The following is a 20,382-nucleotide window of genomic DNA, read 5'->3' as shown; positions in this document are numbered from 1 at the left end:
GCCATTTGCAATGATATGAATGGAACTAGAGTGTATTATGCTAAGCGAAATAAGTCAGAGAAAGACAAATAACATACGATTTCACTCATGTGTGGAACCTAAGAAATAAAACATGAACACAGAGAGGAACGGAAGGAAAAATGAAATAAGATAAAAACAGAGAGAGAGAGAAAGGCATACCATAAGAAACTCTTAACTATAGGAAACAAACTGAGAGTGGCTGGAGGGGAGTTAGGTGGGGGTATGGGGTAACTGGGTGATGGGCATTAAAGATGGGCACTTGATGTAATGAGCAATGGCTGTTATATGCAATTGATGAATAATTGAATTCTGCCCCTGAAACTAATAATGTGCCGTATGTTAACTACTTGAATTTAAATAAAATCTAAAAAAAAAAGCATGGAAGACATCAGACTGGGATAAAGACATATTGGTTCAAATCTGTCTCTGCTCTGAACTTTTAAAGCAAGTCAGCTTCTCTATCTTAATATCTTCTCAATCTTAACTATTAACTTAACTTATCTTCTCAATCTTAACTATTGCCTCTGCAAAGTGAGTACACTAACTCACTCAATGGCTCATTTATTTTTATGTGCCTACTACTGTAGTACACCTTATATTACTATTATTCATAACTAGTTCATGAATCTAGCAGAACCCTCCACCGCTGAATAATACGTTGTGTTGGGAAGCAATTTTTGTAGCTTACATTTTATTTAGAAAACTACTGAAATAAATTTGAAATACTGGTCTTTCTGTAGGTATTGATCCAAATACAACTGAACATAAACAAGTTTAAATCCTAACATTTTTTTTTTAAAGATTTTATTTATTTATTTGACAGAGAGAGATCACAAGTAGATGGAGAGGCAGGCAGAGAGAGAGAGAGAGGGAAGCAGGATCTCTGCTGAGCAGAGAACCCGATGCGGGACTCAATCCCAGGACCTTGAGATCATGACCTGAGCCGAAGGCAGCGGCTTAACCCACTGAGCCACCCAGGCGCCCAAATCCTAACATTTTAAATGAGACCAGGTTGATAAATTATCTTTAAAATCTCACTTACTATTCAAAGAATTTAAGTTTATCAACGTAAGAAAATATGGCTTCCCATGCCCTTCAGGTGATTTAGATATGCTTTAAAAGTATGAACAAATGTGGATAAGAAGGATAAAAGATTAGAGTCACCCAATTTATAGTCATGTTCAAATAACTGTTTCAGCTCTTGAAGAAACAAGGATGTATGGTGAACAAGAAGTGACTTATGAATGGCAAAAGAATGTCATTTTTTTTTCTAACTGGTAAATTATTCTAATTTGATAGTATTTAAAATGTTTTTATGCTTTAAACACACACAAGCACAATTTTATATAAATAAAAAATCTATAGGTATATGTCTGCATATAAATATATACTGGAATTATACACAGATTTAAGAGCAGGATTTTTATAATTTTTGATCTCTTTCCACCCTCTTTGAAACAGCCCATGTAACTCATATTAAGTAATACATATCTTTATTCTTCTCCATATACTTCTCCATATGGAATTGATATGTACTATAGTACATACACAAATGGTAGAAGGGGTTGCTGGTCATTCTTTTTCCTGATTAAAAAAAAAAAAAAAAGGACTCAGGGTACCTGGGTGGCTCAGTTGATTAAGCAACTGACTTTGGTTTCTGCTCAGATTGTGATCTCAGGGATGAGACTGAGCCCCATGTCAGAACCTGCACTCAGCTCAGAGTCAGCTTAAGATTTTCTACCTCTCCTTCCCCATTGGCCCCTCCCCCACCACATGCATGGGCATGCACGCACACACATGCACACACACACACACTCTCTCTCTCAAAAAAAAAAAGTCATATTAAATATTCTTGTATTATTTTACTCACTTAGCAATTTATCTTGTGGAAATCCTAAATTAACTGTTATTCTCCGATTCATCCTATAAATGCCTCCAAAATATTCCACGGTGTAGCTTGTACCATGGTGTATGCAACCATTTCCCTGCCTTTGTACTGATGGGCATTTACTTTGTTTCCAGTCCACCCTTTCCCCTTTCAGAGCCTGTTGCCAGAAACAGTGCTGCTGTAAACCTTGTATGAATATCCGGATGTGCTAGGATTTTACTCTACTGGCTTAAAGTCTCAGTAGTGAAGTTGCTGTGTTGAAGGATGCCTACATTCCATTTTAAATGATGTTGCTAGATTTCTTTCTTTTTAAAGATCTTGTTTATTTTTGAGAGAGAGAGAGAGCATGAGATGGGAGGGGCAGAGGGAGAGGGGGACAGGCAAGCAGACTCCCTGCTGAGTGCAGCCTTGATTTGGCCCAATCCCAGGACCCTGAGATCATGATCTGAGCCCAACCAAGTGAGACGTTTAACTGACTGAGCCATCCAGGTGCCCCACTAGATTTCTTTCCAAAAGGCCACAGTTCATTTTCCCATCAGCAATGTATATCTTTTTCCTTAGAAAATCATTCCTTATTAGATCTTTTCCATTTTTGTCAACCTGAGTTCTCACTATTGCTCTGTATTTCCCAAATGCTAGCTAGTTGGAGCATCTGGCTATTTGGATTTATATTTTTTGTGAAATGCCTATTTATATAGTCTTTGCCCATGTTTCCCTGAGGTTGTCTTTTTCCTGTTAATTTATAAGAGATTCAAACAGTGCTAGTATTAACTTCTGATCATCTGTACTCCAATTTTTTCCCCCTGAATGCATACTTTATATATTAAAGTTTGCCTGTGATTTTTTTTTTGTCTTTTTCTTTTAAGCTTTTTGTTTCCCTGTCTTGGCTGAGAATACCCCAACCTCTAGGACAGCACTGTCCTATTCAGTAGAACTCCTCTGCAATGATGAAAATGTTCTATATCTCTACTGTCCAATATGGTAGTCACTAACCACCTCTAACTTTTAAGAGTGAGGAACTAAATTTTAATTAACTTAAACTGAAATAGCCACATGTGACTGTGACTACTAAGCTGGACAAGTCACTTCCAGAGTTTAGCTACTCCCAGTTCAGTCCATAAACTGGCACAGGCCAAAAAGCACTAGTAATGCCTGGGAATGTGCTGTGAACAGTCTTAGGCCTTATACCAGAACTACTGTGTCATTTCATTTTAACAAGGTCCCCATGTGATTCGTATTTACATTAAAGTTTGAGAAGGACTGTTAATAATCATTTAAATTAGGGACTGTTAAATATTTTTGTGCCATGGACCCCACTGGCAATCTAGTGATGCCTGTGAACCATTTCTGAAACTAATGTTTCTAAAAGCAAAAATTAAATATACAGAATTATGAAAAAAATAAACTATACTGAAATAAAACTATCAAAATATTTTAAAGAGCTATACATGTCCTTCTTTATGAATGCATTAAAGATAAACTCAGTGAGGGGCCAGTAACTACAGTGACCCTGGAAGTAGTGATGGGCACAACTCTAATGTTGACAAGGCAGTCATAGGTAGTGGCAATCCTACTGTGGTGTTTCCTTACATCTGTTATTGAAGAAAGTGTTAAATTTTATTTAGAAGTGAAAGTAATTTTTTTCCCATACCACCTAGAGATATCTTGACCCTAAGAATCTGTGTTATTGTTCAAATAATGGCCTAGATTTTCCTCTAAAAATTTTAATCCAATGGAATTAGTATTTGTGTATGGTATAAAATGTGAGGACAATTTTTTTTTTTTTAAACAGAGGAATATCCAACTGTGCTAGGACCCTTACAGTAAATAACTATTCTTTTTCACCTGAACTGAACTACCACTATTGTGGTACATAATTAGGTCTAGTTTTACATTCTGTTCCATTGATGTTTGTTTCTATGCCAGTATCACATTAGTTGATACATTAATTTTGAAGTATACAATGGGATCTTGGTTGGACCAGTACCTCAACTTTCCCCACCTCATATCTTTTCTTTTTCCCCACATTTTTCTTGGCAATTCTGAGACATTTATTTTTTCAACTTTATTTATCCAATCCCAATCCTTGTATACAACTTCTCCTCTTCACCAAAAAACAAAAAACAAAAAAGAAAAGTATGGGGATATAAAATAACTGTATTTGATTAATATATTAACATAGAGAAAATCGCTAGTTTTCTTTCTTGTCTCCCTCCTAAAATATGGTGTTTCCAAGTTCAACACTAAGATTTTATAGTTTTCTTCACAGAAGTCCATTATCTTCCTTATGAATGAAATATTTTTCTCCCAAAGTTCATCTATAGCAGATAGTGAGCAGTTATTTCTCTTAGCCTAGAGAAATGCTACTCATTATGTATTTATCTTGTATTCAGCCACAGTATCAAATTACTGCATTAATTTTAGCTGTTTTTCAAAATTAGCATAGAAAAAATTTAAAAATCTTTCAAATTTTTTATATGGACAGTTTTCTCAGTCTATCTGCTAAGACCCTCCAAGACCATGTTGGGTAATAATGAGCAACCCAATCCGTGTCTGGTTACTTATTTTAACAGAAAAAGGTTTTACTGTTTTCCCATTTAGGATAATTTTGGTTAATATTATACTTGTAAATATTTATTTATTTATTTATTTATTTATTTATTTTTAAAAGATTTTCATTTATTTATTTATTTGACAGTCAGATCACAAGTAGGCAGAGAGGCAGGCAGAGAGAGAGAGGAGGAAGCAGGGTCCCTGCTGAGCAGAGAGCCCGATGTGGGGCTCGATCCCAGAACCCTGAGACCATGACCTGAGCGGAAGGCAGAGGTTTTAACCCACTGAGCCATCCAGATGCCCCTGTACTTGTAAATATTTAAATGTCTTTAATAGGAAGAGTTGCCAAATATTATTTTATCATCTACTGATACAATCATACAGTTTCTCTCCTTCAACTTGCTGATATAACAGATTATTTTTTCTATTCTAGAATATGCTTTAATCATAACGTATTCTTTTGCTACAATGCTATAATTCATTTTTGAACATTTTGGTTAGAATTTTTACATGTGTAGTAATAAGTAAAACTGACCCATAGAATTTCTTTTGTTTTGGTTTTACACTATCTTTTCCACAGCTTTCCATCTTTTTCAATAGTTTGGTGCAGTTTAATTAACTGTAATCAGTTCTCCTTGTGGAAATCAGCTATGAACTCATCTGGGTAATCCATGTGTGAACCTAATAACTTCATCAGTAGTACATCTTTATTCACTTTATAATACCCCTATGGTTATTACTCTATTCAGGTTCTCCACTTCTCTCAATTTTACTCATCTATACTTTGTCAGGACATTTCATTTTTCTTTCAGTTTTCAAGCTCGTTACCATAGAACTATATTTCCTTAAGATCTAATTATTCCATACTCATTTTTATTGTTTCTTTTCCTGCTTTCTTAAAATAACTACTACATGTCTTTATTTTTTAGTAAAGGCATTTTTAAGGCTATAGATTTTCCTCTGGCACAGCTTTAAATGTCTCAAGGATTTTGATATAAAATATTCTCATTTTCATTGCTTTCTTGTTTATTTTTATCTCTCTTTGATCTAAAAGATATATTTCTTAATTTCTCAGTAAGTTTATTTCCCTCAACTTTAAATTATCTCTAGATTTACTAAATTATAATAAAAAGGTAACTATAAAATCTGTACTTAAAAATTTATTATGGAGCATCTGGTTGGCTCAGCTGGTTAAGCAATCAGAGTCTTGATTTCTGCTCAGGTCATGATCTCAGGGTCATAAGATCAAGCCCACATCAGGCTTTGCGCTGAGCATAGAGCCTGCTTAAGAGTCTCTCTCTCCCTCTCCCTCTACCCATCCTATGTACCTTGCATTCCACCCACAAAAATAAATAATTAAATAAATAAAATAAATCACTATTCTACTAAGTGGTCAAGTTTATACATGATTGTTTTGGAAACTTCCCATTGACATATAAAAATATTCTCCGGTTAAAGAACGTTAAACTTTGTATATGGAAACTAAATCAAAATTATTTACTGAGTTAATTCTTCCAGTCTTCACTTTTTTTATCTATTAAATCCATCCAGTTCTGAAGGAATTAGATTTTAAACTTCCCCAGCATCATTATAATTTCATTAAGTTCTTCTTGTTTTTCTAAAATTTTTTTCTTTACAACTACCATCGTTTGATGTGCAAAAGTTGGTGACTGTATCTGGAAATAGCTAAGGTAAGGTCTCTCAGGAGTAATATGATGATACACCATCTTGGCCACTGGGTTCAAAATTGTATTTCAAATACATGAAGCTCAAATACTAGAATCTTAGGCCATTTATTAAAACTGAGTTTCTTAGTTCTGTCTTGGACCAAAATAACCTATGGAAGTATCCATAAATCTAAATTTTAAGAAGTGCTTATATACTTTAAATTTAATATAAAGAGACAAAATTATTATTGTTTACTAATGAATTTGTGAGATATTCTAGGATAATTATAACTGATAAATATCATCATAAACATGTACTTTTAAGAGGAACTTAAAACTCATCAGTTAAGTAGGATAAAAAAGAAATTTCAGAAAATAATTAACATCCCTGACATATAAAACCCTGAGTAACAAATATGTGTCATACCTCATTTTCGTACAGCTAAAATCAACCGAATTACTCACACATGAATACCTAAAATGAGCCTCAAGGTAATCTTGCAGAATTTTTCTCAACAAAAGTAACTAAGTTTCTAAACAAGGAAGTTATCTTAAACAAAACACTCTTCTTGCTTCCTAGTTACCAAAGTTCTCATAAGAAAAAAATATTTCACCATTTCCTCATGAAACTTTATAGCTTCATTAAGGGCAAACTCATTAATGCTCTCATAGTACTGTTAACATTTTTTTTCTTTTGAAATTAAAGAAACATACTGAAATAATTCTACAGTAGCAAAACAGCTGCACACAGTTTAGTTATATACATTAAACCAAAATTCTGACCTGCTATGAAGAGATTTCATAAGTAGAATGTAAAAGTACAGTACATATGAAAACACTAAGTACTGTACACAAGCTTACACACATAATACAGCTGAAAATATGCTAAAATTAGACTAATCATTGACACTTATAAACAAACTCTAAACTTGGAGAAGATGGGGCCTATTTTCCAATGTTAGTTTCTAGATATTGTTTCTAAATTTAATTGCAGATGTGAAAAAAAATTATGAAAAAAGGTCTCAGAAATCCACTAAAACTGGCGTATCAGGAAGAGTGACTTCTTTTTTAAAGATCGAAAATCTCGTTCTACTCAATTTCTAAAATAGTTTTCACATTATATCTGCCTGAATGGATTATATAAACAAAAACAGAGTTAGCTGCATACTTACGGGGCTTTAACATCTCTGAATATTTGTTAGGTATAATTATGAAATCAGTGTAATAATTGAGATAACCTTGATCTAAAGAATACAGATCATGCCAGGAAAGTTTGTTTTTAAAATTCTTTCTTTCAGTAATAAATATGGATTTTATTAGTTAAAATAGTATTTGATTGGTTTTAGGCAGTGGATATGAAGTAAGGAATATAAACGAAAATAAGGTAACAATGTAACACTTTGGCCTTCAGGTCAAAAATGGCAAGACTTCCAGCAGACCAAAACTGGTTAAAGACATAGATGGATATATGCTGCCACCGTGTGGTGAAAAAAATTAAGATCATTTTGGAAAAAACTAACCCAATCCAGGAAAAGTCTTAGTTAAGTACAAAACGTCTTCTGAGCTATCAGTCTCAATTCAGAAACATAACAAGTATCTTAGTTTCTCTTAAAAGAAAACCACAGTGGAGTTGTCATTATTGCAGTCATTTTTGAAGCTATATTTGTTGGCTGCTGTTTTCTTTTTTAAGTTTCCATTAATTTACTACTTGTTCTATGACATAATACTTTTCTTGGATTCGTCTCAAGTTTATATTCTTGCAACTCAATCCTCATCTGTGTTGTCATTTTATAAATTTTGGTCACATTTTTTCCTAACTGTTGGTGTTTATTTGACACATTCTAGTTTTTATATATCTTTAGAGCTTAAACTCACCTCTCTGATTACACGAATTTTGTTTCTAAGCTCCAAACTCTATGACTTTATCAGGAATTCAATAATTACTAATAAATAAAAAGTACAAACAACCAAAGTTACAGTGTTCAAAACTGCACATTTTGTAAAAGGTCCAGCAATATGTTTTATTCTGCTTTTAATATTTTTCTTAATATTTTAATAGAGCCTGACACATCATCATCCATGTCAGTACGCAGCCAAATATGGTGAAAAAAAAGTCTCCCATGGAGCTACTTCTTTTTTTAAGAAGTAAGGGGATCTCGAAATCAAATAGTTTACATGCACAGACTAGATTTTCTCTTTCCTCACTTATGCTTAAAACAAAATTGTAAGGTGGTTCTGCTTCTGGTAATGGCTCTGTTAAGTACAGAGAACAACCATAAGTTCTGAACAAAATTTAAAACAACTACTTGAAGGTACAGGAGAGTGACCCAAGTCAGGCAGATTCTGGAGGGGAGCCCGTTTGCACAAGGAAGGAGGGAATAGCACTGGATTAGTCTCCTGATCTTACGTGGGTTTTTTTTGTTTTTTTTTTTTTATGGCTTTTAGCTTGAGGGTAGGCTTACTCTGTGCCAAGTTGGATGTATAAACATGTAACAGAAAATCCTTCGTCTTTTTAGCTTGAAGAACCAGAAGACACAGGTTGGGCCAACCTAATGTAAGAAGAGAATTCCAGACAAGTAGAGAAGGTAACCTTGACTTCCATGGATAATCTCTGCCAATCTCTGGCTGACCTCTAAACAACGCACATGTTAGGAGGACCCAAGAAGCCACATACTAATGCCAAAAATACTGAACTGAAATTTGCAATGCTGCCCAAGAGAAAGAGTATGCACTTTGAGTGCAACCAAGTTAATTTCCTGATAAAGCAAAAACAATGGCACTGTCTAGGGGAACACAAAGCTAGTCTCTGCAACATAAAATCATAACGCTAGAATCTAAGTTTACTCTATGTTTTAAATAAACAATTTAAAATTAGTTGACATCTTAAGAAGCAGGAAAATGTGACCCATTTTTAAAAGACAACTAACAGAGGGACGCCTGGGTGGCTCAGTCAATTAAGCATCTGCCTTGAGCTCAGGTCACGATCCCAGGGTCCTGGAACTGAGTCCCATGTTGGGGAGTCTCCTTCTCCCTCTGCCTGCTGCTCTCCTTGCTTCTGTTCTATCTCTGACAAATAAATAAATAAAATCTTCAAAAAAATTAAAAAATAAATAAAAGGCAACTAACAGAGATCAACTTTGAGATGACCCAGATTTTGGAATTAGCAACAATGCTTCAAATGAAGCAGTGATTTAACTATTCTCAATGGTGAAAGGAAAATATGCTCACAATGAATACACAAATAGCAGAGAAATAAAAACTATAATAAACTGAAGGGAAATCTAGAAGTGAAAAATTCCACTTTGATTTTTAAAAATTTATTTATTTATTTGAGAAAAAGAGCACATGTACACACACAAGTTGGGGGGAGGGGCAGAGGGAGAGGGAGTGAGAATCCCAAACAGACTTTCCACCCCCGTCCAACTCGGGGCTCAATCCCACGACCCTGAGATTATGACCTGAGCCGAAATCACGAGTCTGACACTTAAATGACTGAGCCACCCAGGCACCCTGAAAAATTTCACTTTTAAGTATTTACCAAAGAGAAAAGAAAACATGCCCACACAAAAACCCATGTGAAATTTTTGCAGCAGCTTTATTTATAATGTCTCCAAGGTGGAAATAACTCAAATGCCCACCAACTGGTTGATGAATATATCCATACAATAGAATATTATTCAGCAATAAAAAGGAACAAACCATTGATACATGGAAAAAAATGGTTTGGTGATTTCTCATAAAACTTAAGTATGACTAGTGACTGGATGGATAGATGTGATTAGAACAAGTATAATAAAATGTTAATGGTAAAATTAGGTCATTGATATACTGGTGTTCATTGTAAAATTCTTTGAAGTTATCTTTGCTTGAAAATTTTTATAATGAACTAGAAATACATTACACTCTTTAGGGCTGGTGACCAATTCTGAATGTGCGAATTTGGGAAATATAAGCTAGGAGGTTATAGAAAACACATAGGTTATAATTAGTCTTTTTATCTTTTGAGATCATCCTCCGATTTGCTTTATTAGTTTTGTATTCTTTTTTTCTTTTTTCTTTTTTTTTTTTTTTAGTTTTGTATTCTACTACTAAGAAAAACTTCACTATCTCCAAACTCAAGGTTCTCCTCTAGGCTTCCTTTCTAATATAACGTGTTTTTTGTTTTGTTTTGTTTAAGGAATAAGTTTTTGTTGTTGTTGTTAAGATTTTATTTATTTATTTTAGAGAGAGAGAATCAAGCAGACTCCATGCTGAGCACAGAGCCCAACATGGGGCCTGACCCCACGACCCTGAGATTATGACCTGAACTGAAATCAACAGTCTGACACCCAACAGACTGAACCATTCAGGTGCCCCTCTAATATGTTTTTAAAAGGTTAAGTACTGAGGGGCACCTGGGTGGCAGAGTTGGTTAACCATTCTTTGACTCTTGGTTTTGGCTCAGGTCATGATCCCAGTGTCATGAGATCAAACCCCATGCCAGACTCTGTGCTCAGTGAGGGAGTCTGCTTGGGATTCTTTTCCCTTCCGTCTCCCTCCCTCTCAGCCCAACCCTCCCTTGTATGCATGCTTTCTCTCTCTCTAAAATAAACACATAAAATCTTAAAATCTTAAGTATTGAATAAGATTGGACTTAATAGTTATCTCTGGACAATACTTCTATTTTCATTTTTCAGAAAGTTTCTTTTATTCCTACTTTCTGGCTTTCATCTTTCAAACACTGAAGAGAAAGCAATTCTCCAAGAGCTCATGATAATAATTCTTAAGAAGTCTGTCAAAATTTTTAAAACTGGGGCGCCTGGGTGGCTCAGTGGGTTAAGCCTCTGCCTTTGGCTCAGGTCATGATCTCAGGGTCCTGGGATCGAGCCCCGCATGGGGTTCTCTGCTCGACAGGGAGCCTGCTTCCCCCTCTCTCTCTGCCTGCCTCTCTGCCTACTTGTGATCTTTCTCTGTCAAATAAATTTTAAAAAAATCTTAAAATTTTTTTTAAACTAAAATTTGGAAGTCTGCAAATGGCTTTTTAGAAGTCTACATATTCCATTTCCTATTTCCTCTTTATACACATTTACAGTTATCACCCAAGTGAAATATTATAATACACAATTTGTTCATTTATATTCATTTATAAAATTGTTGTTTTGACCTTCTCCTATAGGTTTACACTTGCATAAATATTCAGTATCCTAATCTTCATGCATTCCACAAGCTCAGTAAGAAGAGAAGTGTGGTTGATCAGTTCGTAGTAATCAAGGTCTTTAGTTTCTAAGGACAGGTAGACAATTTACCATCTCTCAAGCAATTAAATCTACTCTAACTTCTCTATTTGGATAATAAGATTATACATTTGCTGCACTGTGAAATGCATCCTTGAGGTCTTTTAAAGTTCTTGGGTGAATACTGCCTAGTAATGTTTTTCTTTCCAAAGCTCACATTTTATTCCTTTTCAAAATTACACAGCATTGTGTATAAGACCCATGTTACCTCCCTTAAAAATCCAACCCTAAATATATAAAGACTAAGATGTTTGCTGAATTACTATATGAAGAGATTATTCAAATAGTATAAAAATTCTGAATTGTGACTTATTGAATATAAGTAACTTCATAATGATTGCAGCCATTAATACCATGACCTTGTCCCAAGGCTTACCATGGCACTGTATCGTACTGCTTACTGAATGAAGTAACAGTTCCTTTCTTTGTCAAATTTAGGAGAGCTTAGAACCAATGAGCATCTTTCATTGGATGCGTTTCAACCTGTCCACTAAAAACCAAAATATTTATTCCCATTAGGAAGGAATCCAAGTTTTCTCTCACAATAGTCCAAAAGAATATTTATATTTTTGGACTGATCTAAATTAAGGACACCATTAGAAAAGTTAAAAAAAAAATCGCCACTCCATTTGTGTGTGATGGGCATTTTTGAGTTTCTCATTGCCTGCCTCTGGCCACCAACAATAAATACCCAACAGATAGCACACATAATAAAGAAGAAAGAAATATGAAATGCCAATTGGTAAAAAGCACCCAAATGAGAACATTTCAAGTAAAAGAACCAAAACCAAAAATCTGCACTGAAAAACAATTTCATTTAGTGCTTTAAATAAACCAGGTGCTTGTGAAGACTTAAAGAAGTCCTGAACAATGACTCTCACTGATAACAAGGGAACTCCGGTAACCTGGCAATCTCCATTACCTCTTCAACCCACCTTCTAATTCAATAAATTTTTTGATCAACTTCTTTTTTATAAACCTTCCTTTAACAATCATAATTTTCTCTCTCTTCTTTATATGTGGTTATAATCACGTTCTTCAGTTGCTTTTTAAACTGAATTCTGCCTTTTGGTAAAAAGATCATATAAAATTAAACTCAAACCATTGAGAGATAAATGATCTCACTTACAGATAAAATAATTATTATTTTAAAAGCCATTATGTGCGCTATGAAGATAAAATTCTTTAAAACTCACCAGGAGTAATTAAACCAACAAACACCTCTGTGTTCTAATACTTATTCTCAAATATATAATTACAAAAGCCTATATTACGGGCTATGCCCCAAACACAGATGGCTCTTTTTATCATATGGAGTGCACTGAAGCGGTAAGCCTTAAACGTAAGTACATCTGGTATCTAACAGCACTGCTTATGCTGCTGGTTAGCAATTAGATGAATATCTTTCTACTGTTCTTGACAATGAAAAACCTTCTGTGGTTTACAATGTAATTTTATGTATATTAGTTGTGATTTCTCTCACCTTAAAAACAAAACAAACCCTGGGGTAGCTGGGTGGCTCAGTGGGTTAAGTGGCTGCCTTCGGCTCAGGTCGTGATCCCAGGGTCCTGGGATGGAGCCCTGCATCGCATCAGGCTCCCTCTCAGTGGGAAGTCTGCTTCTCCCTCTCCCTTTGTGTGCTCACTCCTTCCTTCTCTTCCTCTCAAATAAATAAATCTTTAAAACAAAACTAAAACTCTTTCCCTTCACCCTGCTTTCCCTGTCATCTTCAGCCCTAGCCCTTCGTTTCCCTATTCAACCAAAATCCCAGAGAAAGAGCTGCCTAGAATTGTTTCCAAATCCTTTTCTTCCATTTACTCTTAACCCACTTTTTTTTTTAATTTTTTTTTTATTTTTTTTTTAAAGATTTTATTTATCCATTTGACAGAGAGGTCACAAGCAGGCAGAGAGGCAGGCAGAGAGAGAGGAGGAAGCAGGCTCCCTGCTTAGCAGAGAGCCCGATGCGGGGCTCGATCCCAGGACTCTGAGATCATGACCTGAGCCGAAGGCAGCGGCTTAACCCACTGAGCCACCCAGGCGCCCCTCTTCCATTTACTCTTAAACACACTGTTGTAATCAAGCTTTTGATCTCACCAACTCCAACAAAACTACTCCTGGCGAGATTATCAATGACCCTGTTAAATATGTGATTTCTCAGACTTCATCTCACTATACCTGTGGATAGCATTTGAAATGACTGACTCTCTTCCTTGACAAAGTTTTCTCCTTTGGCTTCTGGGACATGAAATTCTCTTGGTTTTCTCATCTCACTGATAAATCCCCCTCTCCCATCCCACTGGTTTAATACTGAAGTGCCCCAGAGCTCATGCTTTGGCCCTCTTCTCTGTATTCACTCTCCTCTGGTGATCTCATCCTGGTTTTAAATATTATCTTTATGTTAACAACTTCCAAATATATAGCTTCCAAAGTTCAGACTTGTATATCCAAGTATTTCCAATTGTAAATCCAACAGATCTCTAAAACTCACTGTGGCTAAAATTTGAACTCTCTTTTAACCCTAAATCTGCCTCACCCACAACCTATTCATTTCAACTGAATGCAAATCCATCCTTCTAGTTATTCAGTCCCAAAACCTTGGAGTTAATTTGACTCCTATCTTTCTTTCACGTTCTCCATCCAGTTCATCAGGAAATCCCAATATTCATCCATCCATCCATCCTTTAATTTTATTTATTTATTTATTTAAAGATTTTCATTTATTTACTTGATAGAGAGAGAGAGAGAGAGCCAGAGAGGAAACACAGCAGAGAAAGAGGAAGCAGGCTCTCCACTGAGCAGGCTTGATCTTAGTGGATCACAGGACTGTGGGATCATGACCTGAGCTGAAGGTAGATGCTTAACAACTGAACCACCCAGGCACCCTTCCTGTCATTCTTTTTTTTTTTTTAAATCTTATTGATTTATTTGACAGACAGAGATTCACAAGTAGGCAGAGAGGCAGGCAGAGAGAGAGGGGGAAGCAGGCTTTCAGCAGAGCAGAGAGCTCGATCCCAGGACCCTGGGATCATGACCCGAGCCGAAGGCAGAGGCTTAACCCACTGAGCCACCCAGGCGCCCCCCTCTTGTCATTTTTATGAAGGCAAAGTTTGGCATCAGGAAGAGAATATGAATTTAGAATGAGGACAGACAGGGTATCATCAAAAGCCCTGATTTTAAAAAATTGTATATATTTAAGATGTACAATGTGCTAACTTGACATATTTGTATTATAATATGATTGCTTTTGCAGCTATATTTAGCACCTATACCACATTACATAATTATCCATTCCTTTAAGTCTTTGGGATAATTACATTTTAGTCTCTTAGTAAGTCTGATAATGTAGTACAGTATTGTTTATATTTATTATACTGTGAGTTAGATCTCTATGACTTACTTACTACTCATTGTAAGTTTGTACCCTTAAACAACATCAGTCTTGTCCTCTCACCCCCATCCCCTGGTGTTACAGGATTTTTTTCTCCATTAGTGCCCATGGTTCTCGGTCATGTGCCTTCAAAGAATCAAAGATAAAGAGGTAGGCCAGACAGACTGGTGGGAAGGAGAGCAAAGTTTTTTGAGCTAAGTGATAATACAAAGCTCCCAAGGAGGGAGGGGAAGGAACCCTAGAAGGGTGCCCCCACTGGTTCTACTTTTAAAATACATCCAGGATCCAACCAGTTCATAGCCCATACACTGCTATCACCCTGATACGAAGCGCTATCAGCTCTCACCTAGATTACTACAAGTCTCCTAACAAGTCCCTCTGCTTCCATCCTTATAGCTCTATAGCCTATTCTCAGCAAAAAAAAAAAAAAAAAAAAGAAAAAAAAATTTTCTGGGACATTAACAAAGTTCTTTAATACTCTTTAAGGGTCTACTATGTACCAGCCAGAATAATCCTTTTACAATATGTCAGATCATGTCACATCGCTTCCCTAAATCCTGCAATACTTTCTTTCACTTACTTTCACTTAGGGTTAAAAATCAAAGTCCCTAAATCCTGTAATACTTCCTTTCACTTCCTTTCACTTAGGATTAAAAATCAAAGTCCTAACAGTGACTTCAAAAACCCTTTACCTCTCTGATCTTACCTAACTATTCTCTCGCTTCAATCATTCCAGTCATATTGGCTTCCTCATCGCTCCACAAACATCACTCCACAAAGAGGGTACCCTCTTAACCTTTGCACTGACCATTCCTCTGCCTGGAAGTTCTTCCTTGAAAACTTCATTGTCTCCCTCAGCTCCAGGTCTTTCTAAACTTCTAACCTCCTCGGTGAGGCCTACTGGCTGACCCTATACAATTCTGAATATGATTTCTTCCCTGCTCTTCATGCAGCACTGATATTTTTTCTTTTATCCTTTGCAGTTATCAACTTCTTCCTCTATGATACACTTACTATTCCCACTTCCTCTATGATATGCTAACTATTTATTTCCCTGTACTCTTTTTTTTAAAGATTTATTTTTTTAGAGAGAGAGAAAGAGTGCTCGTCCACGAGTGTAGGGAAGAGGCAGAGGGAGAGACAATTTTCAAGCAGACTCCCCACTGAGTGTGGAGCCCATGAGATCCTGAGATCATGGCCTGAGCTGAAATCCTGAATTGGACACTTAAAACTGAGCTACCCAGGTGCCCCTCCCTGTACTCTTTTCAAAAACAGAAACTCCATGAGGCCGGGGATCATTGTTTTGTTTGCTGTAGTATCCCAAGTTACCTAGAACAATGCCTGCCACATAACAGATGTACAACAAATATTTACTCCATGAATTTCATTCTAATAATGACCATATCAGGAGGGTGTTATATATTCTCATCCTATTTTGTAGATGGAGGAGTTGGGGCAGAGAAAGTAGGGAAGACTAGGGGCAAAGTGGGTAGAGAATAAGTTTTTCATCCAATATCATCATGCCACTGTCAAATGCACAGTTAAAACTTGATGATATGTGAATTTTCCAAATATTAGAGCAGTAATAACAAACCATTAAAAAAAAATCCCCCCCCACAAAAATCCTCACAGTACACAGTTAAGCAAAATTTCTTTTAATATTAAATATTATACTTATTGTTCACTATATCCTTATAAGGAAGTCTTTTAATTTAAAAATATTCAGTTGATTTTTCCTCAGTGTAGGGCAAGCTGACCTGAATTAGCCCTTGACAGACCAAAGGAATCAAACTTTATGGGAGACTTTAATATAAATGTAATTCTATTCTGTCTATATCATATTCTCTAAACTTCTAAGACCTTTTATTAGGTAGACAACACACTGCTTAATTTCTTAATTTCTTTTTTCCTGATTGTGGTTCAATTCTCTATTAATAAATTATGGAAAGGTTTAAGACAGAGAATTGTATTTTCAGCTGAGAGGTGATAAACCTTTAAGAAACAAACTTGCACATGGAAGGGTTCAGTGATGGTTATTTTGTTTTGTTTTGTTTTTAAATATTTATTTATTTAGGAGTACCCAGGTAGCTCAGTGGGTTAAACCTCTGCCTTTCGCTCTGGTCATGATCTCAGGGTCCTGGGATCGAGCCCTGTGTCGGGCTCTCTGCTTGGCATGCAGCCTGCTTCCCCCTCTCTGCTTGCTGCTCTGCCTACCTGTGATCCCCCTCTGTCAAATAAATAAATACAATCTTTTTTTTTTTTTTAATAAATACAATCTTTAAAAAAAAAAAAAAGATTTATTTATTTAAGAGAGACAGAGCACACATGCAGGTGAGCTGGGGGAGGGGTAGGTAGAGAGGGAGAGGGAGAGAAGCAGAATCTCTGCGGAGCATGGAGCCCAAGGCGGAGATCAATGTCATGACCCTGAGATCATGACCTGAGGCAAAATCAAGAGTCAGGCCCTTACCCAAAACTGAGAAACCCAGGTGCCCCTGTGCTGGTTAACTTCATATGTCAACTGGCTATATTGGTCAAATACTATTTTACTTTATTTTTATTTTGGTTGAGAACTATTTAGATCTTTCTGCAAAGGTATTTTTTAGATGAGATTAACACCTTTTAAAGAAGATTTTATTTATTTGAGAGAGAGAGAGAGAGAGAGCACACAAGCAGTGGGGAGGGGGTAGAGGGAGAGGGAGAAGCAGACACCCTACTGGGCAGGGAGCCCATTGTGGGACTCAATCCCAGGACCCTGGGATCATGACCTGAGCAGAAGGCAGATGCTTAACCAACCGAGCCACCCAGTTAATTCAGAGATTAACACTAAATTAAAAGAAGTCAGGGGGGAGGCAAACCTTAAGAGACAGAAAATTATTAATGACAGAAAATAAAGTGGAGGGGTGATGGGTGGGGAATGGGCATTAAGGAGAGCATATGTGATGAGCACAGGGTATAAGCCTTACACGTAAGGTAATGAATCACTAAATTCTACTCCTGAAACCAATATTGCACTGTTATGTTAACTAGAAATAAAAACTTGAAACAAACAAAAAAACAAATAACATTTAAATCAATAGACTTTGAGAAAAGTCAATTACCCTCCATAATGTGAGGGTCACATCTAATCAGCTGAAAGCTATACTAGACCAAAGACTGACCTCCTCCGAGCAAGAAGAATTCTGTCAGCAGACTGTCTTTGTACTTCAACTACAACTCTCCCCTGAATCTCCAGCCTGCCAGCCTATACCATCAGATTTTGGACTCATCAAGCCTCCACAATCTTGTGAGCCAATTCCTTAAAACAGATCTCCCTCTCTCTCCAGATATCCTATTGGTTCTGTTTCTCTGAAGAATCCTAGTACAGGTTTACAAACAAAGCTGCTTCTTTGTTCAAGAGTTATTAGTTAAAAAAAAAAAAAAAGTTATTAGTTCACTAAAAACACTCAGGAACCCAATGAGTCAAACCAGTGTTACCTATCTATGTCTTCTTATCAATAAAATACTAAAAATGTTATGAGCAAGGCTGAAACAAACAAAAATCTGGGATACAATGCCATTACTGACCCTTCAGAGTTGAGAGATTTGCTCTACTGCACAGTAAAACTATATCACATACTAATGATAATTCTAGAATTACAAAAGTTTTTTTTCTCTTTGGCCCCAGGAATCCTTTGTTCAAGAGAAACCAGTCTTAGAATTCCCAATTATTAAAGTCATTTAAAAAGAGGTAGTTTGGTATAAACAAGGTTAGGAAACTTTTCCAGTCCTCCTCCTAAAAAATAAGAAATCCTTGAGGGAAGCTAAGGTACCATGAGATGCTACAGAACCAAGTCTGAAAACCCATTTAATTGCCTTGTCCTCAATAAACCCAATGAACGCGTCACCACGACTACTACCATCCTGGGCACTTTGCAGAAATAGAGATTAAATGATTTGGCCAAGGCTATAAAATTAGCAACTAGTCACACTGAGGCCTTCTAAGTTTGTCCCTTACTTTTTTTTGCAAATTTTATAAAAATTAAAAGTTATCTTTCTAAAATATGCAAAACAATTTACCTGCACAATGTGGCAGGTTAGCAGAAGAAATAAAAACCCACAACAGAACTTTGTAGAAGGGTTCATATCGGCACATCTGCCTCTTTGGCATCACTCCTGCTGATTTCATCACTCCTATGAGGAGAGGAAGGAAGATGAGCCTTCATTTGCTTTTAATATTGGCTCTACATTAATGACCTAAATAGATTTTGTCCAGCACTAACAGAGTAAAATTAGGGCATCGAAATGTAAATTAAATTATCATTATTTATTTCTGGAAATTAGATCTTTGGTAAAAGCTGCCCTTGAAATATGACATAACAGTATTTACATGCAACTTTGCTACAAATGACATTTTTACTTTGAAACAGAAACATGAGCAATTCAATAAAATGAACAGACAAGCAGAATTAGTTCCTCTATTTGACAAGAGCAGGAAACATTAAATGACTTATTCAATGTCACACAGAAAAATGAGTGTCAAGACATCATCTGAGGTTCTAAGCCTAATTTTTGGGAGTTTGAACTCTAGAAGGGCAGACGCTCCCTCTTTTTGAGTTCACTGCTGCCAGCACATGGCACGGCACCACGCACATCACTGAGGCTGATGCTTACTTACATCAGTACTCATGTTCCAAACCAACATTAGGAAAACTAATGTACTTAATGAAGAGGCAAAATGGTAAATGGGTAGTAGCTCCCCGTTCATATCACAAACAAGGCTAATCTGTAATGAAGAACCAAGAATGAAGGAATTACAACAAAATGCTCAACCATGGGTTAGAGGTCAATATCACAGACCTACCCTGTCAATCTTTAAGATGACTATTTCCAATTTAACCTTCACACTGCCTGAATAATAGTGTAGTCGGCATCCCCCAGTCCCATTTTGTTATCACTGACTTTTATATTCCTGCCACAAATCTTGAGGAACTCCCTAGAATAAAACATGGAGCTTCATCCCACCACTGATCAAAATCATACAAACCTCTGTCAGTTGTTTCAAGTGGCCTTTGTTTTCACTTAATTCTTCTGATAGTTCATGCTTTTTCACTTGCAGTTCGGAGATTTCCTTTCTTAATGGATTCACTAGTTCATAGAACCGAATCTTTAAAAACAAAAATCAAATTAATAAGCAGTTTTAGAATCCCAAGTTGCAATTAAAGTTTACTAATTTATAGTACCCTCAATTATAAGTAATAAAAATATTAAGGAAACAAAAGGAATACATTAAGTTTTACATTATATGCCTGTATAAGCAAGTTTGGTTTGTAATGAACTGACCCTGACTACTAATACTTTAAGGCTTAATGTTCAATTAAGTTTCCTCAAAGCCCGGATTATCTATACTTCACCCCTGACACCGTGTCTTTCTTCCCATCTATACTCCATTTACTACTTACTTCCCATCTTCCACCACTGCCCATTCCATTCTAGCTTCTTGTTACTTCCTGAACACATTAAGTGCTTGAGTTTTGCTTGTATTTCCTCTGACAGAAGAATTCTTCCCACATACAAATGAATGGCTCATGTTTTCACTCCCTTTAGGTATCTGAT

The 20,382-nt window shown here is 36.1% G+C and overlaps 1 protein-coding gene across 3 annotated transcripts in view; it reads right to left on the bottom strand.

Moving 5' to 3' along the window:
* The window catches only part of PIBF1 (progesterone immunomodulatory binding factor 1), a 199,672-nt gene that overhangs the window by 165,873 nt on the left and 13,417 nt on the right, over positions 1 to 20,382 (bottom strand). For all 3 annotated transcript variants that reach the window (XM_047720116.1, XM_047720117.1, XM_047720115.1), the window contains exon 5: positions 19,814 to 19,933. In XM_047720116.1, coding sequence (XP_047576072.1) covers positions 19,814 to 19,933 — 120 coding nt within the window. The remainder of the gene's footprint in view (positions 1 to 19,813; positions 19,934 to 20,382) is intronic.

The sequence above is a fragment of the Lutra lutra genome, chromosome 3 (assembly GCF_902655055.1).
Source record: "Lutra lutra chromosome 3, mLutLut1.2, whole genome shotgun sequence".
In the NCBI taxonomy this organism is placed as follows: Eukaryota; Metazoa; Chordata; class Mammalia; order Carnivora; family Mustelidae; genus Lutra; species Lutra lutra.
The sequence above is the reverse complement of the archived record's forward strand: the minus strand, read 5'-3'. Positions and strand labels throughout refer to the sequence as shown.